Raw genomic sequence first — 22031 nt, forward strand, 5'->3', positions numbered from 1 at the left:
CATGGAGAGAATGGATTAGTTTCGCCAGTGTTTCAGTTCAATCCCATCAGACTCTTACCAACTCCCTGCAACTTCTGAGAAGCCATTAAGCATAAGATCACTAGCCAAGAATCTCAATTCTTGTTCAATGAGAGTATTAAGGCTACGGAAGTAAGTGGGGTAAAAGGACTCAGCAGTGTGGTGGTAACATCACTGGACTAGTAATCCAAAGGAATTATAGCAAAATACTGCGGATGCTGGAAATGTGGAACCAACACAGAGAAAGCTGGAGGAACTCAGCAGGCCCGGCAGTATCTGTGGAGAGAGAGAAACAGAATTAATCTTTCCAGTCCCCACTTGTCTGTTCTTTGGAAGAGAGCTGAAGCAGAATCATACTGAGCTCGAAACATTCACTCTGTTTCGCTCTCCACGGATGCTGGCAGACCTGCTGAGTTTCTTCAGCATCCTCTGTGTTTATTTTAGTAATCCAGAGACCCAGATATCAGGGCATGACTTTAAATTGCACCGGGCCAGTGATTAATAAAATCTGGAATCAAAACTTGGTCTCAATAATGGTGACTACGAAACTGTCACTGATCAAAAAAATTAAAGGCCAGAGGATACAACAAGTTGGATCCATGACTGGTTCAGTGACAGGAAATGGATGGTCCATGGATGTTGTTATGAATGGAGAACGGTTTACAGCAGTGTTCCACAGGGCTCAGTGTTGGATGTCTTGCTGCTTGTGGTATATGTTAACAATGGTATATATCAAATGTGGGAGGCATGACTGGGAAATTTGCAGATGACACAAAAATTGGCCGGGCAACTGGTTGTAAACATGCTAGCTGTTGACTGCAGGAAGAAATTGCTGGTTTGGCTGAGAGAGTGGAAGAGTGGTAAAGGGAATTCAATTCAGAGAAATCTGATCTGCATTTGGGGAGGGCAAACAAAGCAAGGGAACAGACAATAATCAGGAGGGTATTGACAGGGGTCGAGGAAGTCAGTGACCTTGGAGAGCATGTCCACAGGTCCCTGAGGGGAGCCAGACAAGTCAATAAGATGCTAAAGGAGGCATTTGGGATACTTTTCCTCAATGAGCGAGATAATGAATACAAAAGGAAGGCTACAATGCTGGAACTACATGAGACACTAGTTAGGTCATATTTGGTGCTTTATGTACAACTCTGGTGACCACATTACAGTAAGGACATACTTGCTCCTGATGCACTATAGAACAGATTAACAATACTGGAAGGGCTTGAAAACTGCACTTTTGCTGGATAGTCTAGAATTGACTTTCCTGGCAATAGAGGAGGCTAAAGGTGATTTAATTGTGAGGTCTGAAGTAATGACGGGCTTGGTTTAGCTGGACAGGGAAGGCCAGTTTCCCTGGCAGAGGCTGGGTGCACGGGTTTGAGGTAACGATAGAAGGGGTTCAGGGGTCATGAGGAAAATATTTTTCACCCAGAGGGTGATGGGTGTCTGAAATTCATTGCCCAATTTAATAGTTGAGGGGCAAATCCTAATCTCATTGAAACGGAATCAGAATGGGGGGGTTAGTTTATTCATGTGGCACAGACATGATGGCCTGAATGGTCTCTTCTGACATTATAACTTTTGTATAATTCTATTATTGCCTCACTTTGTTCCCTCCCATCCTTTACGGAAGAAAATCTGCCGTCCTTACCTGGTCTAGCCAACGTGCCACTCCAGCGTCACAGTAATATGGTTGACTCTTACATGCCCTGTGAAATGGCCCAGCAAGCCACTCAGTTCATGGACAATTAGGAACAGGCAACCAGAGATGCTGACATCTTATGAACAATTTTCTTTTAAATTTGGGCGTAAGTTATGAATCAGCCATGATCTAATTGAATGCCACATGATCCTGTTGGTGATCTGCTGCACAGGGCCATCTTGGAGCACCACGTCTACAAGATATACCCACAATCCTTAACAAGTGTAGCAGACACCTCAGAAGTGCGCGAACTGCTCTCGTACAGACCTCAAAATTCAGTCTTGGATGCTCCTGGGGAACATTTGCTTACAAAAACTGAGGCGTTTCAATATCATCACAGGCATCAGGGACCACCAGACAATGGCTGGCACCACGAGCCCTTGTTGTGCCAACCAAGCCATAGCATTCCGCTCCACCCACCTCCGCCAATCACTATGCCCACAACGACAACTTGCATTTAGAAAGAGGCCTTGACAGAGCAAACCCTCCAAAACAAAACAAAGAACAAAGCAACAAGTCATGACACTGAGCTGCAGAGGGACAGCTGGTTAAGGAGGGAGGTTATAATGAGGGTCCTGGAGGAGGAGATATTGAGGATTAGATAATCTCAAGCCTGTGCTGCATTGCTTCAATCCTTTAAAGGTCGATAGCCATCCCCAGCAGTGAAAAGATTCCCAAGCCTTGGTTGTGCAGTTGGACATGGTGGCACAGTGGCACAGTGGTTAGCACTGCTGCCTTGCAGTGCCAGGGACCTGGGTTTGATTCCACCCCCGGGCGACTGTCTGTGTGGAGGTTGCACATTCTCCCCGTGTCTGCGTGGGTTTCCTCAGGGTGCTCCGGTTTCCTCCCACTGTCCAAAGATGTGCAGGTTAGATGGATTGGTCATGCTAAGTTGCCCATTGTGTCCAGGAACATGCAGGTTAGGTGGGTTAGTCATGGGAAATACAGGGTAGCGGGGTGGGTCTGGGTGGGATGCTGTTAAGACGGTCAGTATGGACTGAATGGCCTGCATCCACACTGTAGGGATTTTATTTGCACAGTGTTACAGCACTGACCAGAACCAGACAGACTGCCATTGCAGGGTACAGTTTAACACCTACACCACTGGGCAAGGTCATAGAACTTTCAAAAAGGTCATGCTGCTGTGTTTCATTTCACAAAACACTTCCTTCGGCTGCTTTTTAATCAAAAATATTGCAGATTGCTGCTCTTGTGACTAGTTTACCCTGACTATTCTCTCTGCAGTGACAGGGTATGAAGTAGAAAGTCTGACACGGCTGGAGAACGTAGTTATACTGCTTGATCCTTGCCTGTTCAGTGACACACACTTGAAGATGTCCCTCAGCTCTGCACAACCTGGGACTGGGATTTTAAGCACTCTGTTCTGCTACCATGATGCACTTTTTATGGGACGATCTGCCTGGATAGCACATAAAACAACACTTTGCGCTGCATCTTGGAACATGTGACAGTAATAAATCAAACTCAAATTGAAGGCACTGGGCCCACGTCTGGGTTTTAAAGTTGGATGGGGTGGGGAGGATCCCAACCGGAGGCGATAGGAAAGCCACGTCCTGGTTTTAGCACCATCAAACCACTAATTGGCTCAGGGGTGAGAATTCCTCTGCCCTGCCACTTCCTCTGGGAGGCAGGTCCCAAGCCAGAAGGGTGGCAGCTCCCCAGCTCCAGCAACGTGTGGCTGCCATTGGTGTGTTATTCTGCCAGGTCTGTCACTGTTGGAGTCAGGTGGGGCAGGGGGGCACTGTGTGCCAGGGCCAGCCTGGCAAACGGCAATGGGTGATGGATGGCTAGGGGTGAAAGGTCATTTATTGAGGGTGAACAATACATGGTATCCTAAACAGTAGGGCACTCCCAAGCCCAAAGGTGCCGCTACATGACCACAGGGTGTGGATGGACCTCAGTACTCGTGGCATCTTAATATACCATCATTTTATAATTAATTGGCACCTTAAGGGTCTCAATTGGTCCAAGGGACAGTGGTCACTCAATGCTTCACCAGCTCCTGATAAAATGCCATTGGAGGCAATGGACACTGAGTTCCAGCCATGCTAACCAATTTTACCTCACCCACCACCCCACTTTCCAGCTGCTCTTTGGGTTGGGAGGGAAAGGCCACGCCAAGTGTCGAAATGAGGTACCTTTTCCATTGAGTACGGTGTACCATGGCTGCAATCCACATTGATGTTGGATGACCAAAGATCAGAGAAGGTTACGGGAGAGGTTACGGAAGGGAATGAGAGATTCACAGCAGCTCTGCCATCTCTATGTTTACAATAAAAATTCCAGTGTGACTTATTATTGGCTGGGCTCACCCAACATATCCCTGGCTTTACAACGAGGCAGCTCAGAACATGCCCACAGACAATGACATCAGGTGAAAGCTCAAGAGATTTTGTGACAAACACTTTCTCACAGCCCAGAGCACACTTAGTTTAAGCAAACTCTCTTACGTTGTCCCATGGAACTTTTAGAAGCAAGTCACTTTGTCATAGAGATATACAGCACGGAAACAGACCCTTTGGTCCAACTCGTCTACGCCTACCAGATATCCTAAATCAATCTGGTCCCATTTGCCAGCATTTGACCCATATCTCTCTAAACTCTTCTTATTCATATACCCATCCAGATGCCTTTTAAATGTTGTAACTGTACCAGTCTCCACCACTGCCTCTGGCAGTACATTCCATACATACAACACCCTCTGTGTGAAAAAGCTACCCCTTAGGCACCTTTTAAATCTTTCCCCTCTCACCTTAAACCTATGCCCTCTAGTTTTGGACTCCCCAAGAGACCTTATCTATTCAACCTATCCATGCCCCTAAAGACCTTATAAACCCCAAAAAGGTCACCCCTCAGCCTCTGACACTCAAGGGAAAATGGCCCCAAATCTACCAGAAATCAACAACATCAACATGTAGTAGTAAGAAGCCTTTGACTTTTGTACAGACCTGTCCGAACCTAGACACTAGGAAGGAAAGACTTTGGGCCTACAACATAAATCAGGCAGTTCTACCAGTTCTACCACACTGGAGACCTCAAGTCAACAATGGTAGATGCTATCCCTGCTGTAGGAAAGATGCTGTTAAACTTGAAAGGGTGCAGAGGCGATGGCCTTGTGGTATTATCGCTGGACTGTTAATCCAGAGACCCACATAACATCCTGGGGACCCGGGTTCGAATCCTGCCATGGCAGATGGTGGAATTTGAATTCAATAAAATATCTGGAATTAAGAATCTAATGATGACCATGAATCGATTATTGATTATTGGAAAAACCCATTCCCCTTTAAGGAAGGAAACTGCCATCCTTACCTGGTCTGGCCTACATGTGACTCCAGACCCACAGCAACGTGGTTGACTCTTAACTGCCCTCTGGGCAATTAGGAATGGGCAATAAATGCTGTCTAGCCAGTGACACCCTCATCCCATTAATGAATAAAGGAGAACAGATTAACGAGGTTGTTGCCGGGGTTGGGGGTTTTGAGTTATAGGGAGAGGCTGGGGTTATTTTGCCTGGAGCGTTGAGGGGTGACCTCATAAAGGTTCATAAAACCATGAGGGGCATAGATAAGGTGAATAGTCGGTTACCATTGACCAGAGTCTGACGAGAAATCAGACCAGCTACTATGGCCACAAAAGTAGGTCAGAAACTTGGAAGTTCTGAGGCAAGTAACTCAACTCTTGATTCCCAAAGCCTGTTCAGTATCTGCAAGGTACCAATCAGAATTGTGATTGAACACCCCAAATAGTGTGGCTCCAGTGGTACTCAAGAAGTCTGATACCCTCCAGGACAAAGCAGCCTGCCTGACTGGAATCCCATCCAGCACATTTCATCCGCCACCAACACTCAGTTCCAGTGGTATGTAGCATCTACAAGAAGCACTACAGCATCTCACTGCAGCTCCTGAGACAGTGTGTTCTGAGCCCCGAATCTACCGCCTGGAAGGACACGGTCAGCAGATGCATCGGAACATCACCGTCTGCAACTTTGTCCCCGGGTCCACGCACCATCCTGAGCCACGTCAGGTTCCCTCACTGTTACTGAGTCAGAATCGTGGAGCTTCCTTCCTAATAGCACTGAGAGGCTATCTACACACCAAAGGCAGCAGTAATTTAAGGTGAGCAGGTCACCAACTTCCATGGTGATGAGGGAAATGGTGAGAAATGGCAGAGATGTTTACACCGCAATGAAGAATGCAATAAAGTATTTTCAGACGTCCACAGCCACATATTAAATCAGCAAAAAAAAATACGATGGAATACCTCCAGTAAAAAGGTGATGTCTATCTCCCTTCTTGTGGTTAAAAGGAAGAGGAGAGCCCGATATCATTTTGGATGCAGACTGCACTTTTTCTTTGGTTTTATGTGATAGTTGTCTCTCCAAACACAAAAGGAAAGACAGCACCACAGCCCAGTGCCCCACCTCCCAGCCTTGGCTTCATTCCTCAAGCAGTGGCTATGGTAACTCAAATGAGTAAAATTCATCAACTCAACACAGGACTGAAGGCTGCCGCAGCGGGATAGATGCCTGAGGAGCAGCATTGGAGAGGCTTGCCGACACTTTCACAATTGGGAACTAAAACAGAAGTTGCTGGAAAAGCCCTGCAGGTCTGGCAGCATCTGTGAAGGTAAAAAAACAGAGTTAATGTTTCAGATCCGGTGACCCTTCCTCAGAACCTTCCGGTGACCCTTCCTCAGACCCGAAACGTTAACTCCGTTTTCTCCCTCCACAGATGCTGCCAGACCTGCTGAGCTTTTCCAGCAAATTCTGTTTTTGCTCCTGATTTACAGCGTCCGCAGTTCTTTCGGTTTTTCTTTCAGAATTGGCCCTTGGTTGGGGCAGGTGGGTAAGATTAACACAAGAGCCTACGAGCTGCTCCTGAAGGAATGATGAAGAAGACTGAATCTTGGGGGCTGAAGGGTGGTAAACCACACTGGGAGTGTAAGAGAGCCCCTGGACTGGAAAAAATGCACATCCTCAACAAAAATAAACCCCTGCAGGATTCAGGAGAAGAGAGGAAAAAAAATTGATCAAATCACGCTTTCGAAGCCCAAAATCAAAGGAGTAGTGCTTCCTGATAAATAGCTTCCTTAATGGCCTCAAGGTAACTGCTCGCGCAAGTTGCCAGCAACACTTTAATTATTAGGTCTTAGCAGATCTTTATCACATCGGAAACACAGTGAGCTGCTTGGCAAAGTGTCTGAAATTTAGATCATGGGTAGGATAAAATTATACAGGCAAACAGAAAAGCAGTATAAGCGTGCAGCCTGGAAAAAAAAAACAGGCCTCAGATGGGCTGCACACTTTTGACACAAAGATGCACCTCAAAACCAGGGTGAACAACTATCCCCGATTTTCAGAAATCGTCCCAGAATTTGGTTTCACAGTCTTCCCACAATGCCATTGGTCCTGTACTTCTCCAGGCAATGAGTGAGGTGGCTCAAGGCCACCTTTTGTGGATGGTGGGGCCAGGGCCCAACACGGGGGGTGGTAAAGCCACTCAGGAACAACATGAAGAGCTGTGTTGGTCCAGTACGGCGGGTAGGAGCGGCAGTATGCTAAGGCCAGAGTTTGGGCAGTCAGGTCTGACTAGGTCTGGCAGGCCCAAGTGAGCTTCGGGTGGATAAGGAGTGGCCTGGGCAGACATGGAAAGCCTGAAGGGAAGGGATCTGGATAGGCCTGAAGAGGAAATAAGGGATGGACTGTCCAAGAAGAGGGGTTTAGGGATTGGACTAGGCCTAGTGGGCTGGTGGGTGAGGGCAGGCGTAGGAATGAGGGGAATGGTCTGGGCAGGTCATGAGGCTGGATGGCCTGAGGAGGTTTGTGTGTATATCGGAGGAAGTAACAAGCTCCAGCTCCTCTCCAGTCTTGTTAGCACCCTCCACCCTATTTTGTTTTTTTAAGCAGTTGTTATAAATAGAACCATTTCTTGCTGGTCCGCTAAGTGACTGAGAGTAAACTCAGCAGACGGCAGCCTCTTTCTAAAAGTCCAACTTTCAGACCCTGCAAATACTCCATTTGTTGAGAAAGGAGAAGCCACTTGGTGCACATGTTAAACACACAGAGCTGGTTCCTTCAGTAAATACACCGGATCAGGTACACAATCACTGACTGAGGGACTTGTGACTGATGCTGGAGATCTGAAATACATCAGAAAGTGCTGCAGAAACTCTGGAGAGAGAGAAATAACATCAAGCCCAAAGAAGAAGCAGGTTCCAAAGAACTCGAAATGTTGGACCATATGATGTAGGAGTGGCAGTAGGCCATTCAGCCCATCGACTCTGCTCAGCCATTAAATGAGATTATGGCCAATCAAATCACCTTCCACTCCACTTTCCTGCCTTAACCCTATAACCCTAATTCCCTTACTGATTAAAAATCTCTCAGTCTTGAATGTACTTAATGACCCAGTCCAAAAACCCACTGTGGTAAAAAAAATTCCACAGATTTATACCCTCTCAGAGAAGAAATTTCTCCTCGTCTCTGCCTTAAACGTGCGACCCCCTTATTCTAAGATTATGCCCTCTGGACCTTGACTCTCGCTCAAGGGGAAACAACCTTCCGATATCTACCCTTGTCAAGTCCCCTAAGAATCTTGTATGTTCCAATAAGGTCACCTCTCATTCTTCTAAACTCTAACCAATACAGGCCCGATCTACTCAACCTCTCCTCATAAAACAAAATCCCTCCTTGTTTGGGATTAACCCAGCGAACCTTAGAATCAGAGTCATACTGTACAGGAGGCCCTTCCCTGCGATGTTCTCTGGACTACCTCCAATGCCAGTATATTTTTCCTTTGATAAGGGGACCAAAACTGTTCACAGTATTCCAGGTATGGTCTAACCCATGCCTTGTATAGGTTTTGCAAGACTCTCCTATTTTTATACACAATTTCCTTTGGAATAAAGGCCATCAGTCCATTTACTTTCCCTATTACTTACTGAACTTGGATGCTAACTTCTTGTTTATGCATTACAAACCTCAAATCCCTCTGTGCTTTGGCTTTCTGCAGTCTCTTTTTCCTGTCTCTCACTCCAGATATTGCCAGACCTGGCACTGTTTGGACTAGACTCAATCAGTCTGGGTCAGTGTCAGCAGTGATAGAGTTTACTTCTTTCTTTCTGGAATAAAGAGGATGGCAAAACCAGCTCTGGTTATGCCTGTGCACCAGGTAAGCATAGAATTTAACACTGTAACAATGGTCACTTAATTTCAATCTCACATTTCAGAGAATAGCTATGTGGATAAGAACAAAGGACAGCTTTTGCCTGCACGTAACCAGCTCAGGACAGGTGTGAGTAATGGAGTCATGTTGATATCATAAACTATAATAACAAAGCAGTAGGGCGGGTGGCCTTGCAGAAATCTGACCCCAACTTTCCAGGCGGACGTTGCAGCACAGTACTGAGGGAGTGCTGCGCTATCAGCATGAGACACTGAACCAAAGCAGATGCTAAAGATGCCTGGAACAATAACTCAAAGAGGAATGGCACAGTTCTCCTGACCCATAAACCAACAGAAATGGAAGCGAAAGCTGATTTCGGTTTGCAGTTGCCGAGTTTAGAACATTATTTATTTACACCTGCAATAAATATGCCGCAATGAAACAAGTGGAATTGGTCAACACCAAATAAAGGTTTGTAAAGGCAGTGCAGACTCAATGGGCTGAATGGCCTTCATTTGCGCTGTGGGAATTCGATGATTCTATGCTAAGTAAAAAGGTTTAAAAAAAAGAGGTGAAAGGAAAAAAAAGAAAATGAAGAAAATCAAATTGTAAAGTGCGTACATTAATTTATACACAATTAAAAGCATTAGAGTCATAGAATCGTACAGCACGGAAACAGACTCTTCAGTCCAACCAGTCCACACCAACCATGTACCCAAACTAAACTAGTCTCATCTGCCTGCGCTTTTCCCATATCCCTTCAAACATTTCTTATTCATCTACTTATCCAAATATCTTTTAAACATTGTAACTGTACCTGCATCCACCACTTCCCCTGGAAGTTCATTCGCCACATGAACCACTCTCTGTGCAAAGAAAATTGCCCCTCATTATCTTTTTAAAATCTTTCTCCTCTAACCTTAAGGATATGCTCCCTAGTCTTGAAATTCCCTGCCCTGAGGAAAAGACACCTGCCATTCACCTTATCTATACCCTCATGATTTTATAAACGTCTGTAAGGTTACCCCTTAACCTTTTACGCTCCAGTGAAAAAAGTCTTAGCCTATCCAGCCTCTCCTTATAACTTAAACCCTCCGTTCCTGGCAACATCCTGGTAAATCTCTTCTGAACACTCTCCAGCTTAATAAGATCCTTTCTAAAACAGGGCGACCAGAACTGCACACAGTACTCCAGAAGAGGCATCACCAACATCCTGTACAACCTCAACGTGACGTCCCAACTCCCATACGGAAATACTTATATTCGGATATAAAACTTTCAAGAAGAATAGGCAAAGAAAACAAGGAATAGTTATGGGGCGGTACGGTGGCTCAGTGGTTAGCACTGCTGTTTCACAGTGTCCAGGTTCAATCCCAGCCTCGGGTTGTGTGGAGTTTGCACATTCTCCCCGTGTCTGCGTGGGTTTCCTCCGGGTGCTCCGGTTTCCTCCCACGGTCCAAAGATGTGCAGGTTTAGGTGGGTGGGCCATGCTGAATTGCTCCGTAGTGTCCAGGGAGGTGAGGGACAAGTTGGGTTAACCATGGGAAATGCAGGGATAGGGTAGTGGGGGCTGGGTCTGGGTGGGATGCTCTCCAGAGAGTCGGTGCAGCCTTCTCTTTCAGACTTCATTTGGTCGCGCCTCTACCCACGCTGTTGGGATTCTACAATTCTAAACTGGGCAAGTGCTGATTCCTTCAGGAGCTTATACAGAACCAAGTGCAGGTCCCCAACCAGAGTTTCTGTGGCACATTCAAACCTAGCAGGTGCTTTAGGCAGATTAACTGCTCTCTCTCTCTGTCCTTGAAAGTGGCAGTCATGGATCAGACGACAGCACTGTTGTCTCGGAGCCAGAGACTTGTTATTTCAAATCCCGGTTCACCATTGAGCACGTGAATCAATGTCAACATTCCCAGTGCAGTACCGAGGGTGACATTCCCTGTCAGGGGAGCACTCTTTCAGAAGAGTTGCCTCTGCCAGGCCCCATTTGCCTTCAAAAGGTGGCGAGTAAAAGATCCCGTGGCTATTATTTCATGGAAGAACTGGGAAGCTATCCCTGGTGCCTTGACCAATATTTATCCCTGCTATTTCTGGGAATCTGCAGTGGGCAAACTGGCCGACACACTTTTCCAAAGTTATAACAGTGTTTTCACTGGCAGACGTGAGGTGCCCAGCAGCAGTGGAATGTGCAAAGCTAACTGCAAGACATTCCTTCTCAAGCTGTCATTCAACTAGAGGTTACAGGATGACTGAAACCAAAACTGAAAATGAACTGAATTATGATGAGTTTTTCTCCCCATCCCTGTCTGTTGCTGCTGCGTGCAAATAGGGACAAATTCATTCAGCCAACTTCACAAGGGCTGGATAAAGGAGAAACTGGCCCATTTCTGCTCCTATGTCTCATGGCCTTTGGATGTGGAATTGCTGCCTGGCAGAGGCAGATTCAAACTTTCAATAAGCAATTTAATAAATGCACAAAGGAGGGCGGTCTGGCTGGCTACAGAGAACCAGGAGGATAGTGAGACAGCACACACATGATGGGCCAAATTGCCTCGTTCTGGTGATAAATGAAACTGCCTGATGGAGACACCAAAGCTTCCAAAATATAAAAGTCATGCATAACGAGAGTCAAAATGGAAGAAAATTAAAGAAAGGAAAGGATTTGCAATTTCACAACCTCAGCATATTCCAGAACATTTCCTTTCGCAGTTGCTGTCTCATTGTCAATGCGGTAAATGAATGTTTCAGGTTTCAGACATGAACTGACAACAGTGCTTCAGAAAGGAGTTGCAATGCAGACATTCCCATAAGAAGGGCATGCTTGCTACTTGACAGCCCTTTCTTTGAGGCCAAAATATCGAATGTTTTCAAAAAGGCATTAGCTATAGTTCTCAGGGCTAGGGGCGCCAAAGGGTTTGGGGGAGAAAGTGGGAACAGGGGACTGAATTGGACGATCAACCATGATCACACTGAATGGTGGGGCAGGCTAGAAGGGACCAAGTTGCCTATGCCTGCTCCTATTTTCTATGTTTCTTGACAACCCCCAGGCTTGATGGTTTGCAGTACATTTCTGTGGGCAGTGTTGCAAGCTTCCCCTCTCTCACTTGCCATTTCACCATTTACTTCCTTAAAAAGTCAGCTTCAAAACATCAGTGTCTGCCGTTTATGGTGCGTTTTCACTCAGAGCTCTTTGGTTTTATCGCGGATTCCTTCTCTTCCAGGTGTCCATGGGAGCTGTTTGATGGCATTTATCATTGTCAGCTCCCACCAGGACAGGGATTCAAAAGGGATGGGGGGGGCAGCTCATTGTTATCCAAAACTACAACGTTATCTAAACCAGTAACTACTAACAAACAATACGTGACAGGAAGGAACTTGCAGTACCAGTTTTCAGAGCGGCTCTTTTGTTTTGAGGTCGCACTTCCTCTCCCAATCGTAAAGTACGAAGTGAGAAAGATTTGGAGGCTGTGCACGTGGAACACGAATTTGCGAGCTGTCGTCAACAATAAAAAACAATCACGTGGTCACTTTTCGATGGAATGGGCCTCTTTGGGCTTCGCAAACCCAAAACAGACAGTTACATTCAGGCTCCCTGTGAGCAGGGGTCACAGGTAAAGATAGCTGTAAACAAACATAGAGCTACTATCTCTAGAGATAGTAGGAACTGCTGATGCTGGAGAATCTGAGATAACACAGTGTGGAGCTGGATGAACACAGCAGGCCAGGCAGCATCAGAGGAGCAGGAAAGCTGACGTTTCAGGTCTGGACCCTTCCCCTTCTCCTTCCCCATTTCTGAAGAAGGGTCCAGAGCTGAAATGGCAGGTTTCCTACTCCTCTGATGCTGCCTGGCCCGCTGTGTTCATCCAGCTCTACACCTTGTTATCTCTGTAAAGAAACATAAACAGCTGCTGACTCCCTGCACTGCAGCTTTCATTTCTGGTGACCTACAGATTCTTGTTCAGCTCCTGTGTGCTGCAGACCTGCGATATTATTTAACAGGGTAACTTGTAGCGTGTTGCTCCTGCCCAACGCGGTGATATTGAAGAACCATCCGAGTTAAATCCTAGAGGTCTCCAGCAAGGATGAAGGCCCTTCGGCCCACTGAGTCTGTGCCATTCAAAAGCAAGCACCTCACTTCAGAAATCCTCCTTTTTACCTGCTGCTATCTCTCCTCTCTGTTCATGGTTAAATGGACCAGAGACTCATCAATGCCACAGGGTCTAAGTTGCTTCTCAACTACCAAGACAGTCTTAACAAATTGTTCGCTGTATTCTTTTGGGAAGCAGTACCCAAACTGCTACTCAACCTCCTACTATCTCATAAATACAGGGGAGAATATTCCTCCCAGGAAGAGATAGCGAGAGGGGAAACGACTGAGTGAGCTGTCCCCAGAGACAGAGAAAGAGACTCATCTCCTTGTTACCATCTCACCCAGTCAGTGCTGAGAGAGAAGATCCACTGGGAACTTTCTTCAGCAGCTCGTGTGGTGGGTCCTGGTCTGGTCCTTCGGCAGCTCTCAGCCTGGTCTCTCAACGGCTCTTGGCCCGGTCTCTCGGCGGCTCTCGGCCTGGACTCTCAGCGGCTCTCGGCCTGGTCTCTCAGCGGCTCTCAGCCTGGTCTCTCAGCGGCGCTCAGCCTGGTCTCTCGGCCTGGTCTCTCGGCGGCTCTTGGCCTGGTCTCTCGGCGGCTCTCGGCCTGGTCTCTCGGCGGCTCTCGGCCTGGTCTCTCGGTGGCTCATGGTCGTCTCTCGACAGCTCATGGTGGTGTCTCGGCAGCTCATGGTGGTCTCTCGGCAGCTCATGGTGGTCTCTCGGCGGCTCATGGTGGTGTCTCGGCTCGGTGTGCAAGTGGATCCTGCCTGGGCTTGTTCCCGAGGCACTGGGGCAGAACGGACAGACAGTAGTTTCAGCAGCAGGGACGGTATATGTAGCATTAGCATCGAGAACAGACAGCTGAGGTTTCCCAGAGAGCGAGATAAGTGGAGGACTCATCAAAGACTGTTGAACTTTTAACTTCTTCCCTTACTTTCCTTGTTTAAACTATGAAAAACTTTAATGAAAACTATTACCTATTTCATTATTTTTCTACTACTCTATGAAATAATGCTTAACTTTTTAATGCTCATTTCTCTTACTACTTTGTACCTAAACGTTTTTTGTAGGTACCTTAGTACCTAAGATGGCACCATGTGTAGCAACATTATACATTTTTCACTGTGCTCCCGTACTTGAGTACACATGACAATAAAATCCAAAATCTAAAACTAAAAATCTAAGGCCCTTAATTGTTTGAGTATCAGTCACTATTATAGTTCCTCATTTTTGATACAACCAAGTGGCTTATTGGTCTTATCAGAGTGGAGCAAAGGGTCAGTCACATTGCTGTGGAAATGAAGTCACTACATGGTCAGATCTGGTACGCAAATTTCCTTCCCTAAATGATATTATTGAGCCAGTTGTGTTTCAATGACAACCCAGATATTTCATAGTCGCAGTTAACCGATACTCTGCTTGTTATGTCAAGCTTATCCAAATTACTAAATTTTAATTTCCATGATGGGATTTAAATCCATAGCTCCCAGACTGTCTCTGGCTTGCAGTTCAGTGACATACCCTCTACGCTACCGAGACACAGTACCCCAACTGCACAATGATCTCAACAATTATAAGTAAAAACTTGCTTGTAATACTTGGGATTGACAGCTTTAATTAAATGTGAAAACAATTCCATGGTACATTTAATACATATTAAAAATGTAATGTGCCCCCACCCCAATGATCTGTTTTTGTTAACTACTCTCTGAAATGGGATCTGAATGAATAGAATTGGTGGTGTAGAATGGGAGTCAGATCTTGAGGTAGTGAAAACATAGAATCTGACAGCATGGAAGGAGGCCGCTCTGTGTCTGTGCTGCCTCTTTGGCAGTGCTATCCAGTTAAAGCCATGCTACCATTCTATCCCTATAGCATTGGAAATGTTTCCTTTTAAAGGACAGGTATCTAATTCCTTTCACCAGTTATTATTGATATTGCATCCACCATCCTTTTCAAATCATTGCATGGCACTGTGCAAAATTCCCCCCATCTGCCCTTTGCATCTCTTAAACCTGTGTGCTCTATCTACCAACATTTCCTCCCCATTAGAGCAGCCCCTCATTTTGAACACCTACCATCAACTTGCCCTGCTCTGATCAGCCCCATTGCAGTTCAACATTCCTAGCATCATTCTAGCAAATGTTGTGGATTTTCCCTCCAGTTGTCTTAAAACTGGTTATTCACTGCCCTGTCTGGTGAAAAAACATTTCTCACTTACTTACCTGATCAAAAATCTAGATGCTTGAGAGGCAACATTATCACCAGAAATATGTACCAATATAAAATAGTTGAATTTCATCAAGAAAAGCCTTTTGTAATTGCTCCAATATGTGAACCAATTTGTTTCTCTTTTCTTACCATCAGTGCGAATGTCTTTTGCCCGAGTTTGTGTCTGCCTGATTTTTTTTCACAACAAAACTCATTTCCCCAATCAAAATTAAGCCCAGCACATCCTGAGCGTTATAGAGAAACTTCTGATAAGAGAGACATGTTACAAACACAAGGAAAGACAAGATCAAAGAGCATGAAAATAGCAAAAGGGGCTTGAATGATCACAGTGCTTCAGTAACCACAGTTGAACTGGTCCCGAGGAACTTTGCCTATTTACAATAAACAATTTTGCTTGTTTTTTTCTGCAACTGGTTCATTGAAAACACACCGTCAGTGGGTCTGAGCTCTCAGACCAGTTAGAGAATTTTTCCTCTTAAAACAACTTCCAAGTGTGATCAGTTGAGGACAAACTTGCCGAACCCTTTTCACTGAGCAGTGTAAAATGTAAGAAAAGACACACACACACAAAAAAGCAGGGAACTTGGAAACTTATTCTTCCTGTTTTTCATGTGCAAAATTTGCTGTTATGTTTTGTGCTCTCCCTGCATTTGCAAACACTTACATAGAATCATAGAATCCCTAAATCCCTACAGTGTGGAAACAGGCCTTTGGCCCAACAAGTCCACACCGACCCTAGGAGCATCCCACCCAAGACCCGTACCCCTATAACCCACCTAATCTACACATCCCAGAACACCAAGGGCAATTTAGCATGGCCAATCCACCTAACCTGCACAACTTTGGACTGTGGGAGGAAACCCATGCAGACATGGGGAGAATGTGCAAACTCCACACAGACAGTTGCCTGAGGCTGGAATTGAACCCGAGTCCCTGGTGCTATGAGGCAACAGTGCTAACCACTGAGCCACCCCAAAAAATGAGACTTTCCAAGGCTTACCACTCACTTCACCAGGAGGAAGGCTACACCTAGATTTGAACTCAGATCACAGAGTTCAGAAACCAGTATGCTCACCATTACACCATGGTAACCACAGCCCCTAAAAAGCCCCTTTCTAAAGCCATTTTGATTTGGGCAATATTTAAACATGGCTAGTGGCAGCTTTAAAGAGGCATTATGTCTTTTGTACTTGGTATTTTACACGCTGTATGTTGAATAACCCCCAGTGTTACCTATTCTTGCTGTGCCATAACCAGTGGCTCTTATAGGTATTAGTAGGGGCTACCTGCTGGAGGGTTAGTATCTTGTTTTCAACTTACCACATCGAGCTGCAGGAAGTATAGGGTGATTAATGCGTCTCTACAACATTCCTGAGGGGCGATATGGTCTACACTCACCACCCCCACTATTTACCACCTCACGCTCTCCCCCTTTACAACGGCAAAACAATTCTAGCTGGAGGGTGCAGGGAAAGGTGTAACTAATGGTGCATGCTGCAAGATTGCCTGGTGCAACGAGATCCAATCCAGCATCATTTAAAAGAAGGAAGCTTTGCCTTCATTAGAATAGTAGGCATAGGATCTTCATAAAGTCACATTAATGTCACTGCAGCATCACATTGGATGCAGTCAGCTCTGAGGTTAAGATGAAAGAAAGACTGTTTCAGATGCTCATGGTTAATGTCTTCTAATAGACACAGCACAACAAATGAGATCCTTCAGCTTTGGGCAACATTTACGCTGTGCAGGAGCAGATTATTGTTACAATGGCAAGTCTCCATTATATCTGCTGCAGTGCAAGTTTGTGCTTTCAATTTATCTCAACAACACATTTCCCTGTGCAACGCTAAAGGTGACTTAATCAATGATCAAGCAAAGGCATTTTTTGGTGGTTTACCAGAACCAAATTACCATACCACCCTTTAAAGTAAAGCACAATGTCTTCTGCAATACATACAGAGATCAACTGTAGATAATCTTTCAGAATCATACATATAGTTTATTTTTACAGAAAAGTGCTTGCTTCTCCCATTTACCTTCCCAAGTTACACAAAGCAGGCAAACCACTCAATCTCTAACAATGTTGCTCTGTAGCCAGCCACACTAGGGTGGCCTGCATAACTCTTCATTTTTCTCTCTCTCTCACAAACTGTCGGATTTCTAATTGGGTCAGCCTGTTACCCGAGACTATTTTTAGAAAAAGTATATATTGCAAGCAACTGTCTCACTCCTGTGCAAAGGCAATACAAAACTGCACAACACTGCAATATTTTCTCCTCTTCCCAGGAGCAAGGAGAGACACTGCTTTTGTCTTACCAGGCTCAGTGCAGTTCTTGTACTGACGTGATGTTGTCCTGGCATCCGTGGCATTCTCATCGCTGTCTTCCATCAGCCTCCGGCCGATCCGCTTGTCCTCCACCTCCGAAGCATAACTCACCACAAAATAGCCTGGAATAGCAATGTCAGGGAGTTAAAACAGAAATAAATGTCCGATTTCGGTAAAATTACATCAAGACTTTCTTCGGATTAAGTTTAGCTTCTCATGTTCCTGTGCAGTGGACTACTCAACACCTGCTTTGCATTTAATAGAAAAGATGCAAAAGACTGGAAGAAATGAGACAAATCCCACTCTCTTTTGTGGCCTGGGCTCCTTACAGATATTAGAATAATACAAGTGCACTTTACTCAATGTAACTCATCCTTCAAAAGAACCAATGGGTCCTCCTCCTGCCACTGCATCTATCTTCTTTATGACATTGTGTTTTCCAGCAGGCCATTCAGCCCAACAGGTCTATGTTGTTGCATGTACTGTGACACATCGGGGTCATGTTTATCTGGTGACATAGTAGCTCAGTGGTTAGCACTGCTGCCTCACAGCACCAGGGACCTGGGTTTGATTCCACCCATGGGTGACTATCTGTGTGGAGTTTGCACATTCTCCCTGTGTCTGCATAGGTTTCCTCTGGTTTCTTCCCACAATCCAAAGATGGGCAGGTGAGGTAAGTTGCCCCATAGTGTTCAGAGATGTGTAGATTAGGTGGGTTATAGGAGGATGGGTCTGGGTGGGATGCTCTGAGGGTCAGTGTGGATTTGTTGGGCTGAAGGGCCTGTTTCCACACTGTAGGGATTCTATGATACTCCACATGAGCCCCCAGCCCTTACTTTGTTAACATATCTTCTCAGGTTTAACTAGCTCGCCCTTGATTATATTTATTCCACTTAGCTCACTGATTTCTCACGATAGCAAATACTACATTCTAACCAGTCAAAGTTACAGAGTATGGCCTAAAAGTCTTACTAGGTTTATTTGAGACTTTGTCATACTAATGAGCACTAGTCTTGGACTTTCCCACAAATGCCAACAGTTTTTCTATGTTGAATGATTCCAAAATTATTCCCACTCCTGAACCTATTCAGAGGTTCATTTCCTCGCTCCATTGTGTCGAGGAAGTGTCTCCTAACCTTGGGCCATGATTTATCTTTTATGAGTTGATATGTGTTTGGTCAGAAATAAAGTTCTGCCAAGAATTCATGCCCCACTTTCTGCCTGGCTCCGATCTAACACTGTATCCCTTCAAGCAGGCTGCAAATCCAACAGGAGTCATAATGCTTTCTTGTCATCGATCACTTGGAATCTCCTTCGTGGTGTTTTGCTCCAAGCTTTGGGCAGGTTCATATCCCATTGAGCAGCTGGGATTTGAATTGAATTTAAATTTAATTAATAAATCTGGAATACCCAGTGCTGGTCTCATTAATGGTGATTGTCAAACCCTTTCTTGGTTCATCTCACTTTTCAAGGCGACCACAGCACAGTACTGTTTTCAACACAATGACCTTGATTTATCCAAAATATTTCAGTATTCTGTTACACTTAATGATCGCTATTCCAACACAAGGACTGGCATGAGTGATAAATATATTAACTCTTCCAAACTATTCCAGTCAATGTTTTGAGTACTCACTTAGAGACAGTAAGAACTGCCGATGCTGGAGTCAGAGATAACACGGTGTGAGCTGGAGGAACACAGTAGGCCAGGCAGCATGAGAGGAGTAGGAAAGTTGACGTCTTGGGTCAGGAAAAATCTGAAGAAGGGTCCCGACCCGAAACGTCAGCTTTCCTGCTCCTCTGATGCTGCCTGACCTGCTGTGTTCCTCCAGCTCCATACTGTATTTTGAGTACGTCTCCTTTTTTGAACCAAAATCAAACTGCATCCACTGTACCACTCCCTAGTCACAAACAGTGTCTCAGCTCTTATGGTGCTCTAAGGATTGTCCACGAGACTTAACTGTTTTTTTCCCAACTCATGCCTGTGTTTGACCAAATTGCATTCAATTGCAAAGATAGGGACAATGGCACTAACCCCCTGGGACATTCACCAGCACAATAAAACCTAGCACCAGTGCACTAGCTAGAACACCTGAAAACCTGCTTTCAGCCAATCTCTGATCCAGACTATAAAGAAGCACCTCTTCTTTCTATCCTCACCAAGCACTCACCTGATAGTTGCTACGAATGCCGCTAAATAAAATGTGACACATTGAAATTGGATAGAAACCAGCGGTGCGTTCATCAGCTATATCAATCAGCTCAGTGGCAGGGGATGGCATGGTGGTATCACTGGATTAGTAATTCAGAGGTCCAGGCTAATGGTCTCAGCTACACGGGTTCAAATCCCACCATGGCAGTTGGATTTAAACTCAATAAATCTGGGATACAGTTGATTGGTTTAGGATTGATGTTCTTACCTGGGACTCTGGGCACAAATGGCCCAGCAAGCCAACAGCAGTCAGGGGCAAACAACAAATGTTGGCAAACACAGCCTGGTGCGGGTTTTATACATTGTACTAAATAATAGAAGGAGGAACGAGATATTCAGAGGCTCCTGATGTCATAGATCAGATCATAGAATCCCTACCGCGTGGGAAAAAGGCCCTTCGGCCCAACAAGTCCACGTTGCCCCTCAGAGCATCCCACCCAGACCCACCCCCTCAGCTACACAACCCTGGACACTATGGGCAACGTAGCATGGCCAATCCACCTAACCTACACATCTTTGGACTGTGGGAAGAAACCTGCAAAGACACAGGGAAAATGTGCAAACGCCACACAGACTGTCGCCCGAGGGGGAGTCGAACCCGGGTCCCTGGTGCTATGAAGTAGCAGTGCTGACCACTGAGCCACCATGTCCTTGGCTAAGATGAGCTGATCCAGTGTAGACGTATTACTATTTAGTTATCAACTACTGATGGGCCCTTATGGGACAGTGAGAATACAGATTCTTCTTGTTAGAGTTGGAGGGAGAACCAGATTCAAAGGAAGCAATTTTAACTTGGCCAAAATATTATTCCTTCCTCAAGTTTTGGACAAATGCCCACACACTTGGTGAAGGTGAGACACCGTGACCTTGGAGTGCTAAATACGGAAGAAAAACACACGAAAAGACACAAAGCACTCATTTACATTGTGTCCTTCATGATCGAGGGAACCTGAAAGCACTTTGCTGTCAATGAGTGATCACTTTTTTTTAATGAAGGAAATGCAGCGGCCAAGTTTGAACACAGCAAGCTCCCATGAAAAGCAATGTGATAACGACCAGCTAAATAAATGCCAGTTAAAGGGATAAGTATTGCCTGGGACGCAGAGGAGACAACTCTGTTCTAAATGGCATGGCATGTTTCCACGTTTAATTGCCTAACTCTAAGACGTCAGCCCAATGACTGCCCCTGTGTCAGTGCTGCACTCTTTCAGAGTTGCGCTGGGAGCATCAGACTTTAATGATGCGCTCAAGTCTTTGGCCTGAGGTTCAAAAGGCCACAATTTCTGGCTCAGAGGGCGAGGGCGCTACCAACTGATCTACAGCGAAGACCTTAAATAGAGTCATAGACATAGGGTCGTACAGCACAGAACCCTATCCTTTGGCCCAACCATTGGTCACTGACATTCTTCATCCTGGGGCCAAGATGACGGGATACCACTGTCACAGAGCCACTTCATCAGGAACAGCACCAGACATACTTACAAGTGAGGTGTCAGCCCACTGAAGCTCCAAAATTGGACCACTTGCATGCCAGACAGCATAAACAGCATGAAATAGACAGGGCTAAGTAATTCCACAGCCGACCAATCAGGTCTAAGTTCTGCAGTCCTGTCATGAATGGCAGGGGACAATTAAACAACTAAATTGGAGGAGGAGGCTCCACTAATATCCCCAACCTCAGTGATGGGTAAGCCCAACACAGTCAGTACCAAAAGGCAAGGCTGAAGCATTTACAAGCATTAGCGAGACCTGTTGAACATTCATCTCAGCCACCTCCTGAGGTTCCTCACATCAGAAATGCCAGTCCTCAAACAAATTCACTCCACATGATATCAGGAAATGGCTGAAAGCACTGGATACAGTGAAAGCTATGGACCCTGACAATATTCCAGCAATTAGACTGAAGACAGAATGTGCCACTCCCCTAGCCAAGCTGTTCCACTATAGTCACAACACCAGTATCTACCCAGCAATGAGGAAAATTGCCCCAGTATGACCTGTACACAAAAAGCATGATGAATCCAACCCACCAACTATCGCCTCATCAGTCTACTCTCAATCATCAGTAAAGTGATGGAACAGTGCGATCAAGGAACATTTACTCACTAAGGACCTGCTCAGTGATGCGCAGTTGGGTTCCACCAGGACCATTCAGCTCCTGTTCCAAATAAGAAAAGACATGGTGAACTGAAGAGGACAAGTGAAGGTGACTGCCCTTGACATCAAGTCAGCAATTACCCATACGTGGCAACAAGGAGCTCTAGCA

The 22031-nt window shown here is 45.6% G+C and overlaps 1 protein-coding gene across 1 annotated transcript in view; it reads right to left on the reverse strand.

Annotated features, from left to right (window-relative positions):
* The window catches only part of slc24a3 (solute carrier family 24 member 3), a 314482-nt gene that overhangs the window by 279773 nt on the left and 12678 nt on the right, over positions 1 to 22031 (reverse strand). Inside the window, exon 2 of the mRNA XM_048601427.1 lies at positions 17544 to 17675. Within this exon, the coding sequence (XP_048457384.1) occupies positions 17544 to 17616 (73 nt within the window). The 5' untranslated portion in view covers positions 17617 to 17675. The remainder of the gene's footprint in view (positions 1 to 17543; positions 17676 to 22031) is intronic.

Source organism: Rhincodon typus, chromosome 9 (genome assembly GCF_021869965.1).
Source record: "Rhincodon typus isolate 14 chromosome 9, sRhiTyp1.1, whole genome shotgun sequence".
Lineage (NCBI taxonomy): Eukaryota > Metazoa > Chordata > Chondrichthyes > Orectolobiformes > Rhincodontidae > Rhincodon > Rhincodon typus.